General features: G+C 39.8%; 1 protein-coding gene across 1 annotated transcript; it reads left to right on the top strand.

Moving 5' to 3' along the window:
• Positions 1-60: 60 nt before the first annotated feature.
• DAD1 (defender against cell death 1) lies at positions 61-25,590 on the top strand. The gene is made up of 3 exons (XM_069485329.1): positions 61-347; positions 15,967-16,137; positions 25,351-25,590. The coding sequence occupies exons 1-2, from the start codon at positions 137-139 to the stop codon at positions 16,095-16,097; spliced, it is 342 nt and encodes a 113-aa protein (XP_069341430.1). The 5' UTR covers positions 61-136; the 3' UTR covers positions 16,098-16,137; positions 25,351-25,590.
• The last annotated feature ends 888 nt before the right edge of the window (positions 25,591-26,478 follow it).

Below are 26,478 nucleotides of genomic sequence, written 5' to 3'. Positions count from 1 at the left end.
CGCCTGCGCAAATTGGCACACCGGGGAAGTCGGCGCTTAGGCGCGACGGCGCGCATGCGCAAACGCTACATCCGGTGTGGTCTCAGGGTCCTCCAGGAGTTTGGAGAACGCTGGTTGGAGTACTCTGCGTGTAGTCATGTCGGCGTCGGTAGTGTCGGTCATCTCCCGGTTCTTAGAAGAGTACTTGAGCTCCACTCCGCAGCGTCTGAAGTTGTTGGATGCGTACCTCCTGTATATACTGCTGACGGGGGCTCTGCAATTCGGTTACTGTCTCCTCGTGGGGACCTTCCCCTTCAACTCTTTTCTCTCGGGCTTCATCTCTTGTGTGGGGAGTTTCATCTTAGCGGGTAATGATTCTATAAATAATCGCAATAATAGTGTGTTACTTGAGTATGCTGCTTTTGTTCCCATAGTATTCTTTTATATCATGCTACCGCCCCGTGAAGTTATGAGAAGAGCCTGCATTGCCTGCTTTTTGTAAATGGGGAAATTGAGGCTCAGAAAGTTTAGGTCATATGCCTAATACCAAACAGCTGTCTAGGAGCTGGAATTAAATGTCTAAAGAAACCACCTTCATGCTGCTGCTCAACCTGGTGAGCCACTAAAACCGCATTCCATCTTTCACTTAGCTTTAACACAACTTTAAAGTTAGTAGGCTTTTAAGATGAAAAACCCAACCTTGAATCATCTCTCTCACCTTAGGCTAATTACTCCTAAATTCCGGTGAAATGTAAGCTCTTTGCTTGTTGAATCTTCCTTTACTTGATTTTGGCTTTTAGCTGCTCCTACTTATTTCTTGTGGATAAAGCTGTTATTTCACTATCCTGAACTCAATTTTTATTGATATAATTCTATTGTATAATATAATCAAATTTTATTGATATAATTTAGCTTTATTTTTTCTTCTGATTCCGGGATTTGATAACCTTGTAGACTGTCATATTTAATGAGAACTCTCTTAGTAAATTTTTGCCAAATTCTGACTTTTCTTGCCTAGCAGGGATTCAATGAATACTGAAAACAGGCTTGGCCCATTGAATGTTAGCTAATGCAGTTTTTAGGTGGCCACCACATGGGCCATTTTTGTCACTGGTATTGCCTGCTGCTTGACTTTGAAAACATGCCAGGATTCATGTTTTCTTCTCAGCGTGATCATCATCGTCAGGCCATCTATTGCATTTTGGGTTGAATCCGAGGTGTTATGGTTAAAGCTTTGGAAATACATCAGGCATATGTTTGTTTCTTGTCCTCAAGAGTTTATGGTCTAGTTGGAGTACAGACAAAATACAGAATGAGAATTGTCTGGAGACTTCATTTACAGTAGTGTAACTTAACGTTACAGATCTATAGAATGCTTTTTACACATTCACATTACTAGTTCAGACACACTAGAGATACTTCTACTTCTCAGAATTTAAAATAGGCCCAAGGGCCTATGACTTGTGTATGAGCCTGATTTGGAGTTGGAGATTTACCCTGTTGATTGGATATTTAATTATCATCTTTGAATTTTGTCCTAGATGACCAAGACTTTGTTCTCTGTGGTAGCCACCTGGTCTTTAGGATGTGTTACCATGATCAGACCAAATACGCCACACTCCTTGCTCTACATACTCTCCAGCCTCCCAACCCCCTATTCTGAGCCCTAGTACATGGCTTAGAATTTTATTAGCTGGCCAAGAGAAGAAACCCCAATCAAAGGAACTTCTGATTAATTTTTTTGGATGTTTTTGTCTCTAGGTCTGGAAGAATAGGAACAGGACAGGCCCTGAAAACTGATTTTAAAGAAAGAAGCCTTCTTCATGGCAAAGCCATCCTGACTTTTCAGGGTTAGGAATGACTTCAGGGTTGCATGGAAGATTGTGGTTTGCTGAAGAGTGGGCATGGACTAGAATTAAAGATTATTAGTGTGATAAAGCCAGAAGGTTTTTGAGGAGATGACTTTTGCTTATGCCAAGTCCTGTTTTTGAGCCTGTTGTGGCTAAAATTGAATTGGCAGACTCCCTTCCCTCCTCTCCAATGGAAGCTAGATGGCTTGTCATTGAAGAGAATGCCTAATAAAAGGGCATACTAATGGTAGGGTCAACATGGGGGATTGGGATTTCCAAACCTATCAGATAACAGATAATAGGGCTACAGAAATGAAATGGTTTCAGGACCAGAGAGGATTCATGACAATTCATAGTTGTCAGAGAAGGATATGATTTGCATTTCTTTTGACAGCATGGACCTTACTAAATCCTGCCTCCTCTGCCACTTGTTAGCTTAGGTCATCAACTAGAGATGGGCTTTTTTTTTTTTTTTTGAGACAGGGTCTCCCTCTGTCACCCCGGCTAGAGTGCAGTGGCATCATCACAGCTCACAGCAACCTCAAACTCCTGGGCTCAAATGATTCTCCTGCCTCAGCCTCCTGAGTAGCTGGGACTAGAGGTGCATGCCACCCTGCCTGGCGAATTTTCCTGGTTTTTGTAGAGATGGGGTCTTGCTCTTGCTCATGCTGGTCTCAAACTTAAGACCTCAAGCAGTCTTCCCTCCTTAGCCTCCCAGAGTGCTAGGATTATGGGCATGAGCCATTGCAGCAGGCCTGGAGACTAGTTTTTAGGGGAAGTTTGGATGCTTATTATTTGTTTTGATTGTTGGGAAAGGAAGCCTTGTCCCTATTTATGGTGCTGGGGTTTCTAATTTCCCTGTGGTGTGTTTCCTGTTGGAAGAGAATGGAGGAGGCCAGGGTGGCTGGAGAAGAGAATTGTAGGAGATAATGTTGAAGGATTAGGTGGTGCTGGGTGCTAGAGCTTTGAATGCCAGGCCAAGGAATTTGGACTTTAGTCTGTAGGTAATAGGAAAGCATCTGAGGATTTTTCTTTATTATTTTTTTTTGCTTTCAACAACTTTTCATGACTTAAATTTTTCATTTTTTTTTAAGAAAGGAAGAGGGCTGGGCATGGTTGCTCACTCCTGTAATTCCAGCACTTTGGGAGGCTGAGGTGGGAGGATCCCTTGAGACCAGAAGTTCCAGACCAGCCTGGGCAACATAGTGAGATCCGTCTTTAAAAAATAAAAATAAAAATTAGCTGGGCATGGTGGTATGTACCTGTAGTTGTAGCTACTTGGGAGGCTGAGGCAGGAGGATTGCTTGAGCCCAGGAGTTTGAGGTTACAGTGAGCTATGATTGTGCCACTGCACTCCAGCCTGGGTGATAGAGTGAGACCCTGTCTCAAAAACCAGCAAACAAACAAACAAAAAAACAAACCCAGAAAGAAAGGAAGAGACTTAAAATGGGTGTTGGTATGTAGGATAAATAGGAGGGAAAAGTCCTTTAATCTTCTCTGATTTCTTTTTGACAGTTTATTCTCTTTCATTCCCTCTACATGTGTTAATTTAGCATATGCTCTTGAAAGTGGTCTGTTTTTTTCTATTCTCTCATAGCTGAGAGACTTACCCATAGTTTCAAGGAGCCAGAGGTAGAAAATTGTCATTGAGATATCTTTTTTTGAATTAACAGAGTGTAGTATATGAGCTTTAAAAGGACTTCAGAGATAGAATACTTTTCTTCTTTCAGATTTCAAACATCCTCAGCAGCTGACTGCTGATCTTGTGGTTAGGTATCTATAGAGGAGGACATCTGTACCTTTTTTGAGTAACATTTGAATGTTGGCAACCCTTTTAGCTTACTTTTTTTCACCCAACTAAAATCTGTGCTTATTTAAGGTGTTGTTTAGGAGGGATAAGTGGAAAACATTAAGACTGTCCTTAACATAAGTTTTTGTTCTTCAAATGAGATTTTAAGTCATTTTACAACTTTGGTCTATTCTGTCTATTCTGTTCTTTAATCTATGTGAAACAATTTTGGCTTTTTTTTTTCATAGTTCTCCCTAGTTTACAAATCTAAAACCAGTTTGAATTTGAAAGGCAAGAGGCCTAATTCAGAGTATTTTCTTTCTTTCTTTATTTATTTTTTATTTTATTTCTTTTTGTTTTTTTATTTCAGCATATTATGGGGGTACAAAAGTTTAGGTTACTTATATTGCCCTTGCTCCCCCTCCCTGCCGAATCAGAGCTTCAAGCGTGCCCATCCCCTAGACGGTGCACATCGCACTCATTATGTATATATACGCCCATCCCCTCCCCCCCAACATCTGCCCAACACCCGATTAATGTTATTCCTAAATGTGCTCTTAGGTGATGATCAGTGAAACCAATTTGATGGTGAGTACATGTGGTGCTTACTTTTCCATTCTTGGGATACTTAACTTAGTAGAATCGGTTCCAGCTCTATCCAGGAAAACACCAGAGGTGCTATATCACCATTGTTTCTTATAGCTGAGTAGTACTCCATGGTATACATGTACCACATTTTATTAATCCAGTCATGTATTGATGGGCACTTGGGTTGTTTCCACATCTTTGCGATTGTGAAGTGTGCTGCTATAAACATTTGAGTGCAGATGTCTTTTTTATAGAATGTCTTTTGTTCTTTTGGGTAGCTGCCCAATAATGGAATTGCTGGATCAAATGGTAGGTCTGCTTGTATCTGTTTAAGGTATCTCCATATTGCTTTCCACAGAGGTTGCACTAGTTTGCAGTCCCACCAGCAGTGTATGAGTGTTCTTATCTCTCCACATCCATGCCAGCATTTATTATTTTGGGACTTTTTGATAAAGGCCATTCTCACTGGAGTTAAGTGATATCTCATTGTGGTTTTGATTTGCATTTCCCTGATGATTAGAGATGTTGAGCATTTTTTTCATATGTTTGTTGGCCATTCTTCTGTCTTTTGAAAAATTTCTATTTATGTCCTTTGCCCACTTTTTGATAGTGTTGTTTGATTTTTTTCTTGCTGATTTTCCTGAGTTCTAAATGGATTCTAGTTATCAGTCCTTTATCGGATGTGTAGCATGTGAAAATTTTTTCCCATTCTGTAGGTTTTCTGTTTGCTCTCGTGATAGTTTCTTTGGCTGTGCAGAAGCTTTTTAATTTGATCAGGTCCCATTTATTTATTTTTGTTGTTGCTGTGATTGCCTTTGGGATCTTCTTCATAAATTCTTTGCCTAGGCCAATGTCTATAAGAGTTTTTCCCACATTTTCTTCTAGAATTCTAATAGTTTCACGCCTTAGGTTTAAGTCTGTTATCCACCGTGATTTGATTTTTGTGAGAGGTGAAAGCTGTGGGTCCTGTTTCAGTCTTCTACATGTGGCTATCCAGTTTTCGCAGCACCATTTATTGAATAAGGACTCTTTTCTCCAGTGTACGTTTTTGTCTGCTTTGTCAAAGATTAGATGGCTATATGAGGATGGTTTTATATCTGGATTCTCAGTTCTGTTCCACTCGTCTGTGTCCCTGTTCTTGTGCCAGTACCAAGCTGATTTAATAACCACAGCCTTATAGTATAGTTTGAAGTCTGGTAAATTAATACCTCCCATTTTGTTCTTATTGCCTAAAATTGCTTTTGCTAAATGAGGTCATCTCTGGTTCCATACAAAGCATAAAATTATTTTTTCTATATCTGTGAAAAATGATGTTGGTAATTTAATAGGGATTGCATTGAATCTGTAGATCACTTTGGGTAGTATAGACATTTTAACAATGTTGATTCTTCCAATCCATGAGCATGATATGGTTTTCCACCTGTTTACGTGCTCTGCAATTTCCTTCCTCAGTGTTTCATAGTTCTCCCTGTAGAGGTCTTTTACCTCCTTAAATATATTCCTAGGTACTTTATTTTCTTTGTTGCTATTGTGAAGGGTATTGAGTCTTTGATTTGGTTCTCAGTTTGACTGTTATTGGCATATATGAATGCCTCTGATTTGTGTGTATTGATTTTGTATCCTGAGACTTTACTGAATTCATTTATCAATTCCAGGAATCTCTTGGTTGAATCCTTGGTGTTTTCTAGATATCATATCATCAGCAAAGAGTGAGAGTTTGATCTCCTGTCCCCATTTTGACACCCTTGATTCTGCTCTCTTGCCTGACTGCTCTCGCAGGGACTTCCAGCACTGTGTTGAATAGCAATGGGGACAGTGGGCAACCTTGTCTGGTTCCAGTTCTAAGTGGGAATGCTTTCAATTTTTCCCCATTGAGTATGACAACAGGCTGTGGGTTTGTCATATATGGCTTGTATCATTTTTAGGTAGGCCCCGTCTATGCCTATTTTGTTAAGCATTCTTATCATAAAACGGTATTGAATTTTGTCAAATGCTTTTTCTGCGTCTGTTGAGAGGATCATATCGTCTTTGTTTTTGCTTCTATTTATGTGGTGAATTACATTTGTAGATTTGCGTATGTTGAACCATCCCTGCATCTCTGAGATGAAGCCCACGTGGTCATGATGGATTATTTTCTTGATAAACACCTGGATTCGATTTGCTAGGATTTTATTGAGAATTTTTGCATCTATATTCATTAGGGATATTGATCTGTAGTTTTCGTTTTTTGTTGCGTCCTTTCCTGATTTTGGTGTCAGGGTTAAGTTGGCTTCATAAAATGTGTTGGGGAGGATTTTGTCCTTCTCGATGTTGTGGAATAACTTTTGTAGGATAGCCCATAGTTCTTCTTTGTAGGTGTGGTAAAATTCGGGTGTGAATTTTACCTGGTCTGGGGCTTTTCTTTTTGGGAAGGTTTTTTATTGCTGTTTTGATTTCAGTTCTTGATATTGGTCTGTTCAGGAATTCTGTTTCTTCCTGGTTGAGCCTAGGGAGGCTGTATGTTTCTAAAAATTTGTCCATTTCCTCCGCATTTTCCACTTTGTGTCCATGAAGGTTTTTGTAGAATCCATAGATGATATCTTGTATCTCTGTGGCATGAGTTGTAATTTCTCCTTTCATGTTCCTGATGGAGCTTATTAGAGATTTTTCTTTTCTGCTCTTAGTCTAGGCAAAGGCATGTCAATTTTGTTTATCTTTTCAAAGAAGCAACTTTTTGTTTTATTAATCTGTATAGTTTTCCTGTTGTCCATTTCATTTAGTTCTGATTTGATCTTATTGATTTTACTCCTTCTGCTGGGTTTAGGGTCAGTCTGTTCTTCTTTCTCCAGCTCTTTGAGTCTATTCATTAGGTTGTCTATTTGTAAATTTTCTGTCTTTTGGATATAGGCATTTATGGAAATAAACTTACCTCTCAGGACTGCTTTAGCTGTGTCCCACAGATTTTGATAACTTGTGTCTCCTTTGTTATTTAGTTCAAAGAATCTTTTGATTTCCATCTTGATCTCCTCGTTTATAAAATAATTGTTCAGGAGAAGGTTGTTTAGCTTCCACGACTTTGAGTAGAAATGAGAATTTCTGTTAGGGTTGATTTCTACTTTTATTCCACTGTGATCTGAGAAGATGCATGGTATAATTTCTATTTTTTTAAATTTTTTTAAGACATGCTTTGTGTCTTAGGATATGGTCAATCTTAGAGAATGTCCCATGAGCTGATGAGAAGGACGTATAGTCAGTGGATTTTGGATAGAACATCCTGTAAATGTCAGTCAGGCCCATTTGTTCTAGCGTTCTGTTTAAGTCCATTATTTCTTTGTTTATTTTCTGTTTGGAGGATCTGTCTTGTGCTGTCAGCAGGGTGTTGAAGTCTCCAGATATTATGGTGTTGCTGTTTATCATTTGGTTTAGATCAAGTAGGGTTTGCTTTATGAATCTGGGTGCACCTAAGTTGGGTGCATACATATTAAGTATAGTTATGTTTTTTTGTTGAACTGTACCCTTCACCATTATATAGTAACCATCTTTGTCTTTCATTACTTTTGTTGATTTAAAAACTAAGTTATCTGAAATTAAAACCGCCATGCCAGCCTTCTTTTGGCTTCCGTTTGCTTTAAATATCGATTTCCACCCCTTTATTTTCAGTCTAAATTCATCCTTGCAGGTTAGCTGAGTTTCTTGGAGACAGCAGATACTTGGCTTGTATTTTTTTTATCCATTGGGCCAGCCTATGTGTCTTGAGTGGGGAGTTAAAGCCATTCACATTTATTGAGAGAACTGATAGGTGGGGCAGATTTTTGTTCATCCTATTGGGTAGAACTTCATTACTATGTTTTCTCTCTTGAGCCATTGTGGTATCTGGCCTTTGATCTTTAGCTTTTCAGTAGTTTTACATTCGTGAGTGTTTCTTGTGCTGGTCCATGTGCAACTCTGTTTTGAGTATTTCTTGGAGGGCTGGTCTTGTCTTGGTGAATTCTCTCAGTCTTTGTTTATCTGAGAGTGTCTTAATTTCTCCTTCGAATACAAAACTTAGCTTTGCTGGGTACAAGATTCTAGGCTGGGCATTATTCTGTTTCAGAAGAATGAGAGTGGGGCCCCAGTCTCTTCTTGCTTGTAAGGTTTCAGTTGAGAAATCTGGTGTTAATTCGGATGGGCTTTCCTTTGTATGTTACTTGTTTCTTTTGCCTTACAGCTTGAAGAAGGGCCTCTTTAGTGGATATTTTGGTCAGTCTGATGACTGTATGACGTGGTGTCTTCCTATTTGCAATGAATCTCCCAGGGGTCTTTTGGGCTTCTTGTATCTGTATATCCAGATTTTTAGCAAGGCCTGGGAAATTTTCCTCAATTGTATCTTCAAATAGCTTATCCAACCCTTGTGTATTATCTTCTTCACCCTCAGGAATGCCCATAACTCTCACATTAGGCTTCTTTATGTAATCCCACATTTCCTGCTGACTCTGGTCTTTTCTTTTATTCTTTGCTCTATCTCTGTGACTGACTTATTCAATTGGAAGGTGTTATCTTTGATCTCTGAGATTTTCTCTTCTGTTTGATCTACCTTGCTCCTGAGACTTTCTACTGTGTTTTGTAATTCCCTGAATAAATTCTTCATTTCCAGGAGTTCGGTTTGATTTTTCTTTAATATTTCGATTTATTTAGTGAATTTTTCTTCCAAGTCCTGGATTTTTTTTTTGTGGTTTCTTTGTGTTGGTTACCCATTTTTTCTTGCAGAGCATTGAGTTTCTTGCAATTCATGTTTGAAATTCTTCTTCTGTCTTTTTAGTGTTCTGAATTTGGTTAATGTCCATTGCTGGAGAGCTGGTGTTTCTCTTTGGGGGTGTGCTTTCCGTTTGATTCTTCATACTTCCAGAGTTCTTTTCGCTGATTCCTTCCCATCTGGATCAGCTGTTGCTTCTTACCTTTAGATTTTCGTTTGGATAATGACACACCCTCTTTAGTCTCTGAGCCAGTAGGTGGTGTTTGTGGGTGAGATTTGACCACATCCTATACTATGAGTTAGTAGATGCAGTAAAAGGGTGTGCAGAATGACCTCCCTGTCAATAGGTGGCGCCTGCTGGGAGGGACAGGCTGCAGTGTTGTTTTTGGGTCCTGTAACCAGCTCTTGTTCCTCTGGAGAGGCACTCCAGTGCCTTACGTGGTGGGTGGGGCCCTGGGACTTCCAGGTGTGTCCTTATTCTGCACCTCTGTGAGGGAAGGTCAGGGAGTGAGTCTGGGCAGAGCTGAGTTGGGTGAGCCTGCCCTCAAGCTCCACAAATGCTGTTAGCAGAGGTCAAAGGTCTGTTCTTTGCCTCTGGGCAAAGCTGCCAGGGAAGGGCTGGAATGGCCCCACCCAGGAGGAAAGTCTGCCTGTAGGGGTGGGGCTGTCTCAGACCTGCAGTCTGGAGCAGGCCTTGCTCCTTTCCACCCTCCCCTATTCAGCAGTTTCTCTCAGGCCTCTGCCAGCAGGCAGGACCTCAAGCCTGTGGATCTACCCTGGCTGTCATGCAGGCCAGGAGGTTCCCTACGCAGGATCGCAGCCTGGGCTGGGCGCATGGCCTTCCTGTGAGAGGAAGGTTGCCTCTCAGGCAGGCTGATCTGCCCCTGAAGACACACACACTTAGTAGGGTCGTTCACAAATATCCCTTCTGTGCCCCAGGGCAATCGATTGAGAGCTGGGTGTACAGGATCTGGTCTGCAGGCCTGTCCCCTGGGCCCTGGAGATCAATCCCTGACCCAGAGAGAGGAGTGCTGGTCTCAAGTCACCCACTGGGTGCCCAAGCTGGATCAATGTCTCTCCGCCTCAGGATTTGACCCGCTCTCCTAGAGTCACCGGGCAAGCAGCACCTGGGAGGGCAGGTGGGTAGGGAGGTCACAATCTGAGTACCCCTCAGTCTGCTGTAGGTCCCCAAAAGGAAAGGTCCCATTCCCTGCAGATGCCTCTGGGTGGTGGCTAAATTGTCTCTCTTGGCAGCCACCAGTAGGGAAAGGGGAGGGGAGAATGAAGAATATGGCGCCTGCCGATCGGCTGGGGTCTGCGGACCAGGAGTTGCCCTGAGGGAGCTGGGAGCCTGGTGCCCTCTCCGCAAGAGGCTCATGGCTCACTGGCGATGGCCCTCTCTGGGCTGGTGTGGGCAGGTCTCTCTGCTCAGGAGCCCACCTGCAGTCCAAAACGCAAGGGAGGGGAAATGTAACTCCTCCACCTACCCTTGTTGCTGGTCTCCAAGCCCCTTGGGGGGCCTTTCTCCTTCCAGTTCTCCTCCACAGCTTCTTCCTGTGGAGTCTCCTGTGGTTCCAGGGACTCTTCCTTCCGACCCTCGTCTGATCTATGTTTGTCTGCCCGTTTATTTTTTTTCACTTTCTTCTAAAATCTGTCTTTCTTGCAGAGACACTCTGGCTGGCAGTTTTTGTCATTCACCATCTTCTCTAAATCCAGAGTATTTTCTGTCTCATGGAAACTATTGGGCTGTGTAGACTGGGATCCAGCATTTCATTTGGAAGTTTCCATCAGATTTGTGGGTCCTGATACTATCTCCCATAACTGCTATCTAAGAGATTGGAAGTTTGCCACTCTTGTGTCTGATAGTTCTGTTTCTAAATATCTTTCACACATCCATTGCTACCTCTTCATCCTCAAAAGTCTCAGGGTCTTAATGTCTCTAATATAGATTACTGCAGTCTTCCTTACTGGCCTTCCAGCCTGTGGTTCTCTTTCCAGTCATCTTCTATATATGCAGGCTTGATTTGACTTGCAAATCTGATTGTGCCACTCCCACATAAAATTTGTCTTTGGATCCCAAAGTAAAATTCAAATTTTTTTCATGGCATATGGACTCTTTCATGATCTGGCTTTTTGCTATCTTCAGTTTCTCTTGCCTCTGCCTCCTCTGTACTTTCTGCTCTAGCATTATTGAGCTACTTGTCATTCTTTGAACACTCTGTAATGTCTCAAGCTGTTTTAATTCTGCTTGACTGCCTTCAAAATTCCTTCATTTCTTAGACTTCTCAGCTCAAGTAGTATTTCCCTTTGGGACTCTTCCGTGACTCTCCCAGCAGATCTAGGTCTCTTCTCCTATATTATGACTTCTGTGTGTGTGTGTGTGTGTGAGAGAGAGAGAGAGAGAGAGAGAGAGATGGATGGGGCACTGCTCTGTTTGTGTGTCTGTCAGTCTTCCTTCTGGAAGGTAAGCCCTTGAGGGCAGGGGCTGTCTTTTTCATCTCTGCATCCTCAGTGCTTAGCACTGTATGTATTAAATTGTGAGCATGCATATAATTAATTAAGGAATACTAAACAATTATGTGTTAGGTTCTCTGCCGAGGTGCTGGGCATTCAACTGTGAAGCACACAGACATGGTTTCTACTCTCACAGTTCATAATCTAGTGGGAGACAGATACAAGTAAGTTGAGATGCAGTGCTGATGGAGAATTATTGGTGAGAATAGGAGCACAGTGATCACCCAACCCTGCTCAGTGGTCCTGTGATAATACTTCCTAATATGTTTGGTTTCTCAGACTATGCTTACTGACTTCTTCTTTTTCTTTATTCTCAATTAATGATCTTTTATTTTTTCACTAAAAAAAAGTAGATAGGATTCTGTTCATCTTCCCTTCACTGAATCATAGCAGCTCACCTACCTCTGTACCCATATTCTGTGACTGACTTCTCATTATGGTGGGTGATGTGTCCCTTTCCTGTCACAGCTCCTTCAGTTGTGCAGAGGATCCAATCCTCTCTTGCTTCCTCGGTACTCAGCTTCTGCAATTATCCCTCCATTCTGCATCATTAATATCTCTCTCTCTACTGAATCATTCCCATCATACAAACATGCTGTGATATTGTCCAGTTAAAAAAATTACGTTTGACCCCAGATACTCCTCTACCTACCATTCCATTTATTCTCTGTCATCATAGAATTTCTTGAAAGAATTGTTTGTCACTGTTTCTCCTTCCATTCTTTATTTAACCCATTCTTGGTGGTGGTGGTCTGTCCTCACCACTTTACTGAAACTACACTCGCCATGTTGTAACATTAGGATTTAACATAGTTGGCTGCTTCCTTCTGGGTAAAAGAAAAGCTTGCTTCTCAAAGATTTTTACAGTATGACAGTCTCCTGCTTGTTCCTTCTAGCCTGACTGGCTTTTCCTTCCTACTGTTTGTGCTGGGTACATCTCTCACTGAGAGTTTGGTTCTAGATCTCTTCAGTTTGGTATTTCTTTCCATAGGTCGATTTAAATAACATCTATATACCTACAACTACCACATTTATATTTTCAGTTTTGACTTGTCCCCTAAATTCTAAATTAGTAAATCCAATTGCCAACTTGATGTCTGATATATACCTTGAACTTAACATGTCCCAAATTGACCCTTCTTGCGCAGCCATCTGCCTCTTAACTAGTCAGTACATGGTGTCAATGTTGGTTGAGTTGTTGAATGCAAAAATTTAGGTTTCCCTGGTCTGTTGATTTCTTTTATTTCCAACATCCGTTTCATCAGCAAGCTCTGTTTTCTTCAGAATACAGCCTGTATCTCTTCACTTCTGTCCATTTTTACTACCATTACCCTAGCTCTTTGGCTCCTAAGTGATTCCTTTGCTGCTTCTTCAACACTGCAAACCATTCCCCATGTTGCAGTTCTAGCAGCCTTAAAAAATGTAAATCAGATTATTTTATTCACCTCAGAACCCTGAAATACTGTTCCATTGCACTTAAAACAAAATCCAAACTCTTTCCTGAGGTTTACAAAGCCCCCACAGCGTTTGGCCCTTGTCCTCTTCCCCGTAATCACTACAGTCTTGTTAGTCTGACCTTGTTATACCTAGAACATGTCAAGATTGTTATATGTAGAATACCTTGCCCACAGATCTTTATGTGATCGGTTCCTTATCTTTCAAATATTGGTCTTAAATAGCATCTTCTGTGATGATTGAATAAAAAAAAGCTTTCCCAGTCACTCTTTATTGTCTTGTTTTATTTTGTTCATAGCATATTTCACTACCTGATAGTTCCTTGTTTGTTTATTATACATTTCTCTCCATTGGAGTGGAAGTTCCTTGAGAGCCACACTCTTGGTCTGTGCCGTATTCCCAACACCTGGAACAATGCGTGTCATGTAGTAGATGCTCAGTAAATATTTTGCTGAATGAATGAACATTTAAGGGGATAGATTAAATTAGAATTGCTAAAATGGAACAGGCTGCCTGAGGAGGTAGTGAATTTCCATCTTTGGAAGTGCTCAGAGAGAGACTGAGGGACCATTTGTGGAGGAGCTTTTTGAACAGGCATTCTTTGCCTTTTTTGTTCCAATGCATCTGAGAGATGTGACACCCTTCGCAGTAACACATGCTCTGGAAAGTTTGTAATTCTCCATCTGGGGTGGCTTACTAGCTTCTGTAAGTGGTGAGTATACTCTGGAAAGCTTCCCAGGTGATTCATGCAGCCTCCCCCAGCTTGCCCACTCCCTACCATCCCTTGGGCATTTTATGCATCAGATGGGGTGTTGGTCTGGACCTTGGAGGTCCTTTCCATCTCTGTGGGTCTCTGATTCTTGTGTTGTCATTGAAATAACGTGGTAATGATAACATCAATTCATTATCTTATCCACTGTCATGGAGAGTTTTTCTTTTGTCCCCTCATATTTTTCAAAAACTACCACCTGTTTACCACCCCAGTAACCACTGTTAATGGTTTGGTATCTATTTCTCCAGATTTTTTTGTAGATTTCAAGTAAAACAAATGAGAAAATAATTATATATATCTTTATATATATACCCCTACATATATATACACATTTTTAAAAAGAAATATGGAATAGGATAATTTTTTGTTTTTTTTTTTTCAGTTAATATAGCTTGGATGTCTTTACTGTCAGGGTGTACAGAATTTACCTTATTCTTTTGAATAATTGCATGGGATTTCTTTGTATGTCAGTAGCATTGTTTAATCCCCTTGATGACGTTTGGACTGTTTTAATTTTTTTCAACTTTACAAACATGCTCTTAGAATGTCTCTGTTCTGTAAGATGAATTCCTTTGTCAAAGGTAAAAACATTTTAAATATTAATGGATATTGCCAGTTGCTCTCCCAATTGGATGAGCCAATCTGCCTTCTACAGCAGGATTTTAATTGGTTGCCCTTGCTTCAGTAAGTGTCCTTCATATTTGAAGGGTCTGGGAGCCTAAAAAGATCAGTGGTGCTTCCACGGTGTTTACCTGTTTAAGCATAATGACAACTGTTGCCATGGTGATGGGCGCTGGAGAACTAGTCTGATAGTTTTGTGACCTTTGGATTAGATCTCAGTTTGTCATTTTTTCTTGGTTAGTGATGGAATTATACTAGCCTGAAGCAAATTTGGGCTTTCTTAAGTAGTGTAATAATTTATCACACACATAAAGATATTTTGGAAGAGTGTACTCTTGGAGCTTCCTTTTCTTGTCAGTGGTGACCGTTGCTAAGGTATCAGGTTAGAGTGTGGCCTTCTGGATCCTTGAGTGTGGCCTTTTGAGTGAATCCAAATTTTACAGAGCAGATCCTTTTATTAAAAGGGGTGCAGCGGAGAAAGATGAAGCTTTTCTTGCCAACTTTGGTGCTTAAAAAAGAACAATCTTGAAATCAAAAGGCTGCAGGTTCCCCGCCCCTGGTAGACTCTTCAAGGCTATAGAATGTGGGAGTGGAGAGTTCTCTGTTGAGAGTTATACAGCTTTGGTCTCCTGCTTTTTTTGAGACAAATAAGCAGCTGCTAGAACTTTGAGGTCAAAGATAGTTTATCTACAACTATGAGATCCTCATGGATGAGCATATTGTGTTTATAATCTCTGTTATCCATTATATACATATTCTATTAGAAAATAATTCACATTTTTATAACTTGTCATTCGGCTCAGTCCCTTTGTTACTGCCTCAGCTACATCCCCATCTAGATATAATTAGAAACCTCTAATTCAGGAGATATGAGAGCTTTGTGGGTTTTTGGTTATATATTTTTTCTCTGAGTAAGCTTCTAGTTTTTAGCATAACTCTGAGAAGTCATATTTTTGCTTTAATTTTCCTTTAACAAAACAGTTAAGAGTACAAAATTTAAGTCTACAGTTAGATGAATTTTTAAATTTACTCATCTAATCACCACCCAGATCAAGATATAGAACATTGCCAGACAGTGAGTGGCTCATGCCTGTAATTCCAGCACTTTGGGAGGCCAAGGTGGTAGAATTGCTTGAGCCTAGGAGTTTGAGGTTATAGTGAGCTATGATTGCACCACTGCACTCCATCCTGGGCGACAGAGCAAGACCCTGTCTCTTAAAAAAAAAAAAAAAAAAAAAAGATATTCTTATCAGCACCATAGAAACCTTGTTGCATCTTCCCAGTCACCCCCCAACCCCATGAAGGCTAAAAACCATTATCCTGACTTGATTTACCATAGCTTTGTTTTGCCTCATTTTAAGCTTTACATGCATGGAATCATACAGCATGTACTTTTAATGTCTTGATTATGTTGCCCAACTTATTCGTGGAATTCATTCATTTTGTGTATAGTTCTTTTTCATAGCTGTATAGTATTCTGTCGTTTGCATATGCTATAATTTATCCATTTAACTTTTGGTAGACTTTTAGATTGTGGGTATCATTCCTGTATGTGCCTTTCAATGTGTGTGCGGTCATTTCTGTTATAGTAGAATTGTTGGGTCATAAGGTAATTCAGTAGCAGTCACTAGCAGTCATTTGTTTTATACTTCTAGATAATCATTTTTGTGTTTTGCTTCTTGTACAGTTTGCCTGAGAATACAGATCAACCCACAGAACAAAGCAGATTTCCAAGGCATCTCCCCGGAGCGAGCCTTTGCTGATTTTCTCTTTGCCAACACCATCCTGCACCTTGTTGTCATGAACTTTGTTGGCTGAATCATTCCCATTTACTTGAGGAGTGGGAGACTGGAAGAATGTAAGTAATGATCATAGCCTTTGTCCGTTAATGTTGATTTTAGGAAGAGAAACTGGTTAGGACTGGTTTTGATTGTAGTTGGCAAGGCTCCCTTGCTGATAGGATGTTTGCAGAGTTTCTTATTGGTCTGCAAAGTGTACATTAATATCATCATGATTCATCAGTGCTACTGCTAATGGTCGTTGCCTTTTCTTCTCGCTGTTCTGCAAATCATTAAGATAACAGAAAACGAGTGTTTGCCTGTAGCTAGTACAATAATTTCTGCACAATAACTCCATGAAAATAACTCAGATTTTGGAAGAGACATAAATTGTAGATTTTGCCTTTAGAATTGTTCTTTAATTTTTTTCTGATTTTGATTTCATATGACTTTAAATGCCATTGTCTTCATAGTACTCACTATAGAACACTTACACCTGATAGGCTCCAGTGTATGTTGAATGAATGACTATGGCCATTTGCTAATATGTGTCCTAAAGTAGAAGTAAGTGGGGGAATTAGATTAACTTGGGAGAAGACTTTAAAATATAAGATGAGATGCTGTTTGGTTCATTTGCCATTTTTTCTTTTTTAAAAAATCATTTAGATCTTTGTAGTGACTTGGAATGCCATTTTGTCTTTTATTAGCAGTAGAGCTCTTTTTTTCCCCAAACTCCTATATAGAATCCTGGTATATAAAAGTAGAGTTGGAGTTGTTTTGACTGACAGAAGTCAAAAAGCATGCTCAGCTTGGCCTCTCCTTCATGTGTGGTATGCCCTCACCTCCATCCCTCCCTCCCAATCAGACTCTCCCTTCTTGAGTTAGCTGTACCTTCTTGAGTTCAGCTGAAGCTCTAATAAGTATATGGATGTTTTCCAAACTGTAGGTCAACACTGTTACTTTATATATGAGAAAACAGAGGCCCAGAACAATCCACTGGCTTTCCCTGGCCACATAGTTAAGTGTTTGCAGGGTAGTGCCTTAGTCTGGTGGTGCTCTTGGCCCAGTGCTCTTTCTAATACCTCATGTAGCTTACTGATGAATGCATGTGCTCTTTTGTTTGCTTTTGCTTTGCAAAATTTAACGTTGCTGTTACTGGGTAGTAGAGAAAAGAGAACCTTAGGAAATGTTATCCTTCTTGGGGGAAGACTATCCTAGGACCAACCTCTTCCTGCCACCACATGGAAAGCTATCATTTTTGGCATTAATCAGTAGAAATCTAATACAAGAGTTGGAGCACCTATGTGTAATGTGCTTGCAATAGTATGACAATGACTGTACTTCATTTTCTGACCTGAATTAGTCATTTACTTATAATATGTTACATAAATCTTTGTCTTTGATACTGCCTCAAAAACAGTTCTGTTAGTTTGGGTAAGATTTCATTTTTGGTAATGGTAAGTGGACAGAGTGGTTTATTTCAATAAAAAAAGTTTGGGAACCACTTTATTCTATTATTTTAATGTAATTTAACTCCTTGGTAACCTGATTAAGACTTGAGTTGTCCTCCCTATGTGCCAGTCAGTGTCTTGTAGCTGGGAATATACATAAAAGTAAAATGTGGCCCCTGCCTTCCAGAAGTGATCAATCTAGTAGGAAGAAGACATGTAAACATAACAGTTAAAATACAGTACAGTTAGAGCTAGAGCCTCACTAAAAATCAGAACCAAATACTGTGAGAGTCCGGAAGAGGGACTGGACTCTCTCCCTTCTTGAGTGCAGCTAGAAAACTGACCTATCAACATTGACCTTATGCTTGCAAAGTAAGAGTAACTCTTGGGCTTTTTGATAGAGACTTCTGGAAAGGTCATAAATCTTCTGATTGTCTTTCTCTAGATTTCTGAAGATCTTTTTTTCTAGATGAATCATGAGTATACTTAGGAAGGGGACGGAGCAAACATTTCAAGGGTGTTTTCTAGGCTCAGGGAAATACCAAATCATGGAAAATTATTTCCTAGGGCTGTCATGATTGGAGGAGGACTCTGCTGCAGAGAGCTTAGTATTTCAAAATTATGACAAAAACAGAGAGAAAAAAGCAGGCTCAGCAGAAACTGTGTACTATAGACCATATTAACAACCCAGGACCACCTGTTAAGCTGGGAATTATGGGCCCCAGGTACAGCAAAATCTTCAATCCCAGATTGCAATGTTAAATCATTCTGTAGAGAATATGTTTATAGAAAAATCCTTCTCTCTGGTGGAATTTCTCAGAGCATTTTTCTTACAGATCCTTCATTTGACATACACTACACTGTATTGCTCTTAGGTTTTTTTTTTAAATAATACATTTTATTTGCCCCTTTTATGTGCCTCTAACTCAGCTATATGTACAGTGTGCCAAAGCACTTTAAAAGTAGTTCCAAATGAGTTTTCAGTATTTATGCCAACTCAGGAAATGGAACAAAGCAGATTGAACATTTTTCATATTTTCCAACTGAGAGTTTGGTATTAAAAAAATAAACATCTATAATGTAACTGATCTTGCATGAATTTGTGGGTGACATTGGAAACCAGCAGCCACTCTAAAAAAGGCAGATCAAAAGAAAATGGCATTGAGTTAAAAAATCAATATATTCAAAGGGAAGTAAGGAAGTTAACAGACATTGAGTGCTCACTGTGTGCTATGCTTTAAGTGCTTTTCGTTCTGTATCTCATTTTATTTTCAAAATAACTTTCATGATGGGCTGGGTATGGTGGTGTGCCTGTAATCCCAGCTGTAGGAAGGTTGCTTGAGGCAGAAATTAGAGGCTGCAGTGCGCTATGATGGCGCCTGTGAATAACCACTGCTCTCCATCCTGGACATCATAGTGAGACCCCATCTCTTAAAACAAACAAATAAAACTTCCTGAGGATAGGCTTGCTATTCCCATTTATAAATGAGGAACTGTGTGTGAGAGCCTGCTAGAAATCTTATAACTAGGAAGTCTGATAATCTAGTCTGACTTTAGAAAACAACTATTTTTATAACCCCTTTTTGCTCACAGGTGTTTATTATGTAATATTTGTCAATTGTAGAGTTAAACAAATAAATTTAGAAAGATACCAGAAGTGTTTTATCCACTGTACTCATCTTACTACTTTCCTTTTATTATGACAATAAATGACAAAAAAGTACAGATAATGTAACAAACACCCATGTATCCACCATCTGGAATTGACAGATTTTGAACAGACTAAACATTATAGATTCAGTTGAAGTTTGCTTTGAATCCTTTCTAGTCCTAAGTCCTTCCCTGTCCTATAACGCTTGAAAATTTTCAAGGCAATTTAGTTCAGCCAAGACTAATATAAGACCTAGATCTATTATCACAACTTTTTCTAACTTCAGACTTTGTGGTCTCCTGAAAACATGTCCAAACAAAGATGGCAGTTTGAGAAACCCTGTGATAAAAGTTAGCTGCTCTATTAGTTGGCAGTACTCGTTATGAGTAGCTATCCAGGTGGTCAAGAAAGACTCAATATTTATATTATAAAAATGAAAATATAAATGTAAAAATACTCCTAGTGAGCTTCTGAGCCCCAAGAATCTGTGTACGCATGAAATGATTAATTTTTGGTATTTGGCAGTAATTTTAAAAGCATGCATGACACAGAAGCTCAGTGGATTTGAGTATTTAAAATTTTATATACTTTCTGTAATTATTTCCTGTTTTGTCTTTCCATGTTTCTTTGTGAAATTCTCTACAAAAAATGTCATCCTTTCAGGTGTTCTGAAGGGTAACGGGAAAAAGAGGGACAGAGCCACATTGGGTCACAGTTTGGGAATCAGAGTTCCAGATGAATTGGGTCCTGATCGTAAGGAAAGATGAACTGGGAACAAAGGGACCAACTCAAGCTTGGAAGTGTGCTCAGCTCCCAGGGAGATTATTTGCCCAGTGCTTGTGCTAAAGGCTTGTTAGTGTTTTGTTTTTATAATGGGGACCATTCTCCCACAGGTCTTTAAAAATTCATAGTGCTTAATCCTAGCTGAAGCAAGAGGGCTGGGAAGAACATCTTAGACTCTGAGTAGCAATACTGTTTGCAAACATGCTATTGGATTGGCTTTTTGAATTCATCAGTTAAAGTATAGTAATCGAGAAAATTACCTCTGGAAGGAGATCTAAATGTTATTCTTTGGGCTCTGCTGCCACCTATTGGATTGTATAATACATTTCATATGCTGCGAGAATGTACTACAACATACAAGAGAAGTTGAGTTTGGGGGAAGAAATCACTGATATCTTTTTTTCTTTTTTTTTTTGAGACAGAGTCTCACTCTGTTGCCCGGGCTAGAGTGCCGTGGCGTCAGCCTAGCTCACAGCAACCTCAAACTCCTGGGCTCAAGCAATCCTCCTGCCTCAGCCTCCCGAGTAGCTGGGACTACAGGCATGCGCCACCATGCCCGGCTAATTTTTTCTATATATATTTTTAGCTGTCCATATAATTTCTTTCTATTTTTAGTAGAGGTGGGGTCTCGCTCTTGCTCAGGCTGGTCTCGAACTCCTGAGCTCAAACGATCCGCCCACCTCGGCCTCCCAGAGTGCTAGGATTACAGGCGTGAGCCACCGCGCCTGGCCAAAAATCACTGATATCTTTATGATACAACCTAGTTTCTTTCCAGTCATAGGAGGGCAGCAGAGGTCTGAGTGGGTTTAGATGCTGGATTGGGGGGTGCTTTACATTCTGGCCAGAAGTGGGCATTGTTGAGTTAGGAACAAAAGGGCACAGGACCCTAAAACCAAAGGTTTTGTTACATAGGGGAAGACCAACTACGTATTCCCATAGACCCTCAGATTTCCCCTTTGTTTCTTTTTTTATCTTATCAGTTTGAGAGCTCCCTTTTTGGTTTGTTCTAGACCTTTTATTACTCTTAACAGTGACCTTCCACCAGCAATTATCTTTAATTTTTTTGTTGGTTGGGGGCCTATTTTGTTTTTATTTCAATTTCATTTTCTTTTTGACATTTCCACCTTATATTGAATTAGGTCCAGTCACCAAATAAGTTCTTCAAAAAGGAACTCTGGAGGGGGGGCGGGGGGGGGCAGGAACGAGGGGGGGGGAACTGTCCTAAATTTGTAGAAAATCTTCTGAGGTAGGCACAGCATAACTTTTTTCAACTCATTTGTCCCTGATTGGAAGGCAAGATTAATTCTTTATCTATTATTCTTAAAACTTTGAATGTGCTTATTCTATTTGCTAAAAAAACCCACTAATTGATGACTTACTAATTGGTGACTGAACTCTGTTTTGTATTTGGTCCCTTTAAGGCCATCAGAAAAAAAAAAAGAATGTCAGGTAGATTTGTGTTTATGAATTTCATTGCTGCCTTAACTCCTGCCTTATTTTCTCCATCCTTCTAGCTCAGGTGACGCCTACTCCAAGTCATCCCCACTTGGAGTTTCTGTGGATCCTCATTTGGGCTTTTTTTTTTTTTTCTCTTCAATTGTTGCTTTTTATTCATATTCTCAGGTTCCCATTATCCATTCACAGGAGGTAGGAAATTACAAATTATAACAAAATGTACAATATTTGTATAAGGCCTATTACAAAATTAAACAACGTATTTTTTTTTTTTTTTTGAGGCAGAGTCTTGCTTTGTTGCCCAGGCTAGAGTGAGTGACATGGCATCAGCCTAGCTCACAGCAACCTCAAACTCCTGGGCTCAAGCAATCCTCCTGCCTCAGTCTCCCGAATAGCTGGGACTATAGGCATGCCTGGCTAATATTTTCTGTATATTTTTAGTTGTCCAGCTAATTTCTTTCTATTTTTTAGTAGAGCCAGGGTCTCGCTCTTGCTCAGTCTCTGGCTGGTCTCGAACTCCTGACCTCGAGCAATCCTCCTGCCTCGGCCTCGCAGAGTGCTAGGATTACAGGTGTGAGCCACCGCGCCCAGCCTAAACAACATTTGTAAAATGTTTTACAGTTACCACATTACCAGGCTTACAGGATTCACATACATTCCACATTTATATACATTAACTCATGTGATCCTTATCACCTACCCTATGATGGAGGTAGATAAATAGTAGTATTCCCATTTTACACCTGAGGTCATTAAACCTTGGTGAAATTACCAAGTTGGCTTGTCCAATCCCTGGAACTAATAAGTGACCAAGTGGGAACTTGATAACAGACATTTGAACTCCAAACTTATATGTCTTCCTCTCTGTTATGTTTAGGACTTTCAGGTGATGACTATATACATCTTCCTATTAGAAGGTTTTCATTAAAAATATTAAACTTACTTTTCTTTTTTAAATGGGAAAAATTTAGGAGAGGTTGATAAGAAAGGATGAAGACAGGCTATCTCAAATGTTTCTGCAAAGTTGGCCATCCATGATGTGGTTCAGGAGAAATGGAGGAGAATGCAGATTAGGAGACCTGACTTTATGGAGGGCGACCCTGGAGCAGTGCTGTCCACTAGAACCTTCTGCAATGTGGAAATGTTCTGGGTCTGCACAGCCCAATATGGTAACCACTGGCCACATGTGGGTATTGAACATTTGAAATGTGGCTAAGTGACTGAGGAACTGAATTTTTAATTTTATTTAATTTTAACTAAGTTTAAATAGTCACCTGTGGCTAGTGGCTCTGTTGTTGGACAGCACAGCTCTGGACAGATTCCTCAAAAACTATCAGGTTACAGTTTTCTCATCTCTATAATGAGAGGATTACACTAGCTGATCTTTAAAGTTCGTTTCATTGTTTAGAATTTTATATGATTTGTGCCTTATAAAATTATAGTGATTCAAATTGAGCTCTGAATCTAGAATTTATGCAGAATGGATTATGATTCACATTATTTCTAATTTCAGTTTTAATTGGGCAACCAGGATCCAGGATGACATGGATTCAAAGGAAAGTCAGTATTTGAGCATATCTGCCTAGTGCTAGTATCTGAATAGAGATGGTGCTGGAGAAGAATACAGATTCCAAATAGAAATGACCCTGTCTGGCATTATCTTTTCTATCTATGCAGAGAGTAATTATTTTTAACAGTTTTTTGTGTTGTGCCTTCCTTTCTTTTAAGATGATTAGAACTGACTGATCAAATGGAACTATCTTTTCTGCATGGGTAAAATAGACTGAAGAAGTCATGCTAACTTTTCTCAGTAGGTGTCTTCCATTTTGCATGTCTTGATATCAGGGGAGGAGATTTATTAGTCTGTTTCCTGAAACCTTTATGCCCTGGTTAACAGTTGAAATCATTCTACTGAGCTGTTTGTCCAATTTTGTGAGCAAATATTTCAAAGAATCTTAGAATCTTTGCTTTTAGAATAATGTCTAGTAAACGTATCTGCCTTAAAAGAAGGGAGTAGATCATTGTAAATAGGATTTTCTGAAAACTATCAAAGAGTCTTAACTCTGATAGGTCATTTTTGCCTTCAACAAGGACTAGCCTCGACATCTTTGATTTAAGTGTTTTTATATCATAAAATCTCAAAACTTAACTTTTATACTAAACTAGGATTTCTTTTATAATTCTATAAGTATCAAGGCTTTGTTCACTGAAAATGGCCTTTTGCTGTAGTCCTCTCTCACGTTGGCCATTAGAACTGATGTGTTATATTGGTGCATAGTCTATTACTAGAGAGTTTGCTTTAAGAAAGTTGATGAAATGAGTAAGTGAGTTTTAATAGGTCTGTTTGTGTTTGGCACTGTGAACACTTTTTGCTGTTATTGCTGTTTTATACATTTCTCACAATTCCACTGATACAGGAATGTCCTGCAGTTATGTAGCATTTCTCTCAATACCATTGTTAGTGAAATAAATGCATTCTGGCTAAAAGTCTGAAACCTTACCTTTAAGCTCTGATGCGAGAATCTCCAGGTCATTTGAACCAACTTTTTACCTACTGGGGTACTCCAGTTTTTTTGAAAGGTAGTATCAAGTCATGGCACACATAGAAGATTACAGTATTTTTAGGCACCCTGTGGGAAAATTGGCTGCTCATGGCTAGAGACTTTGGAGCCCCTAGGGCCAAGAGGTCAATTTCTGGCCACACCCATGTTAGTCTGCTTTGTGGGAAGCTCCACTCTGAGGGACCAGAAAGGAAGCCTGTATCTTTTGGGGAGCCAATTCCATCTGGCTCTGGCAGCAATGTAGCCACTTCTTTTGGAGTTATTCATTTTCTCCTTGCTAAAAATAACCTTTTCTTTTCGTGTGTGTGTGTGTGTGTGTGTGTGTACATATATATATAGAGAGAGAGAGAGAGAGAGAGAAAAGGTCTTGCTTTGTTGCCTAGGCTGTAGTGCAGTGGTGCAATCATAACTCACTACAGACTTGAACTCGTGGGTTTAAGCAATCCTCCCGGGTAGCTGGGACTACAGGCTTGCACCACTGTGCTGGCTAATTTTTAAATTTTTTTGTAGAGATGGGGTCTCACAATGTTGCCCAGGCTGGTCTTGAACTTCTGGTCTCAAGCAATTCCCCCACCTTGGTCTTCCAAAGTGCTGGGATTATAGATGTGAGCATGGCCAACTTTATTTTTAAATTAAAACTAAATTACTTCTTTTATTTTGGTTCTTTGTGAAATCTGAGATTAGGAATTTTTCTCTACTTTTTTTTTTTTTTTAAGAGAGAGTCTCTCACTCTGTCACCTAGGCTGGAGTTCAGCGGTGCAATCATAGTTCACTATAACTTCCAACTCCTGGGTTCAAATGATCCTCCTGCCTCAGCCTCCTGAGTAGCTGGGGCCACTATGCCCGGCTGATTTTTTTTTTTTTTTTTTTTTTCCTTTACATGTTTTGTAGATACGGGGTTTTGCTGTGTTGCCCAGGCTGGTCCTGAATCTACTTTCTTTCTTGAATTTTTCCTTCCCCTATCCTCCTCTCCCCCTAAACTGGAAATCCATGCTTTATAAGCATTTTAAATCCAGAAGGGCTCTTTATGGTAAACTGCAACCATCTCACCTCAAAGAATTTGTGGTCTAGGGAGGTCAGAATGACTTACGTAAAAGCCATGCAGCTAATGAACGATAGAGCTGGAGTTAAAACCCATGTCTCCCAGTTCCTAGTCAGTTTGCCTTGGTGTGCTTGGAATTCATGTTTGAACATTAATTTTTCTGGATACTATGCCCATAAAATGTTCTGTGAAATATATATGCTTCATTCTGGTTGTTCTAGCCTGGTTTAAATACTGTCCTGAGTTTAGGAACCATTGAACTGTCTTGTGGGTTAGAATTTAGATTGAAGGATTTGAGGCCCCATCTGTAGTATCATAAGACATTTTACCTTTCTGTTTCTTTCTTTTAGGTTCACTTTTGATTTTCCTGGATAAGAGTTGTTGAGACGGCAGCTTGTTGGACATGTGGATTTTCTTGAGATTTGTGCTTATTACCGACTCTGATTTGGTATGCAGGTGGAAAGCCCAGAGAAGTGTTTCCTCGCTTTGTGTCAAAACTACTTTGTAATGAATGTTCATTAACCTGACCTCTGCGTTCTATTAAGTGTAACCTTTTGCCTTCCAAATTAAAAAACTCTATGCCACTCCTCTCTATGCCTCTGGCTCTGTTTTTTGTTTTTATTCTTTATTGATATCAAAATCCTTTTTACCCCTTTAGTCCTCTGTGCTAAGCTCTTTTTGGGTTGGTAGCTTGCAACTGTGAACGTACCTTCTTGTTTTCATTAAGTGTATTTGAAATTCATGACAAAAGGCAGTGCAGACAACCCTGGGAAATGGCAGTCCTTTGTCTTTCCCCTGGAGCAGGTAATCCTTTACTAAACCTTTGATTGTTACAGGTGCTTCCGCTCTTATGCCACAATGCATTCCTGGAACTGCATCATTAAGCACTTTGTTAGACACTGAACTGTGTGCTTCCACATTTATATCTGTTTTAACATGCTTTAGTGGTAAAAAGTGAAATATGTATCTCTTAGGCAATGTGAGCAGAGTGCAGAAAAAAAGGGGTTGTATATATATGTTGATTTATAAGATACAATATTCTCCAAAGCGCCTTCACAAATACTCTCTTATTCTTGGCAATTATCTCAGGGATTCCTGTTCTCATTAGATAGGTGAGGAAATTAAGCTCAGATTTGTGACCTCCTTAGATCAGAGCTCATGACAAAGCTTGGGTAGGACATAGGTCTGCTAGGCATATTTATGTGTACCACGCTAGCAGTCCTATTTCCATCTTGGGTGCCATAGAGTTGCCATACGTGGGAAACAAGCTGTGTTGAGAATTCCCGCTATTTAAATTTAGCTGACTACTGAGATGACGAGTTGTGAGGTTCTCCAACTTGGCTGCACATTAGCATCACCTGGGGAACTTTAAAACAAACTCCCAATGCCCAGGTCATACCCCACACCAATTAAGTAAAAATCTTTGAAGGTGGCATCTATAGTGTTAAAGCTACCGGATGATTTCAATGTGCAGCCAA

This window comes from Eulemur rufifrons, chromosome 2, assembly GCF_041146395.1.
Source record: "Eulemur rufifrons isolate Redbay chromosome 2, OSU_ERuf_1, whole genome shotgun sequence".
Taxonomy (NCBI): domain Eukaryota; kingdom Metazoa; phylum Chordata; class Mammalia; order Primates; family Lemuridae; genus Eulemur; species Eulemur rufifrons.
Note: the sequence above shows the minus strand (reverse complement) of the source record. Positions and strands in the feature narration are given on the sequence as shown.

Bases quoted from the DNA above. Each gene is read 5' to 3' on its own strand.
- DAD1 (XM_069485329.1), top strand. From the start codon at position 137: ATGTCGGCGTCGGTAGTGTCGGTCATCTCCCGGTTCTTAGAAGAGTAC. The intron at 348-15,966 runs GTAATGATTCTA...CTTCTTGTACAG, and splicing joins GGGGAGTTTCATCTTAGCGG to TTTGCCTGAGAATACAGATC.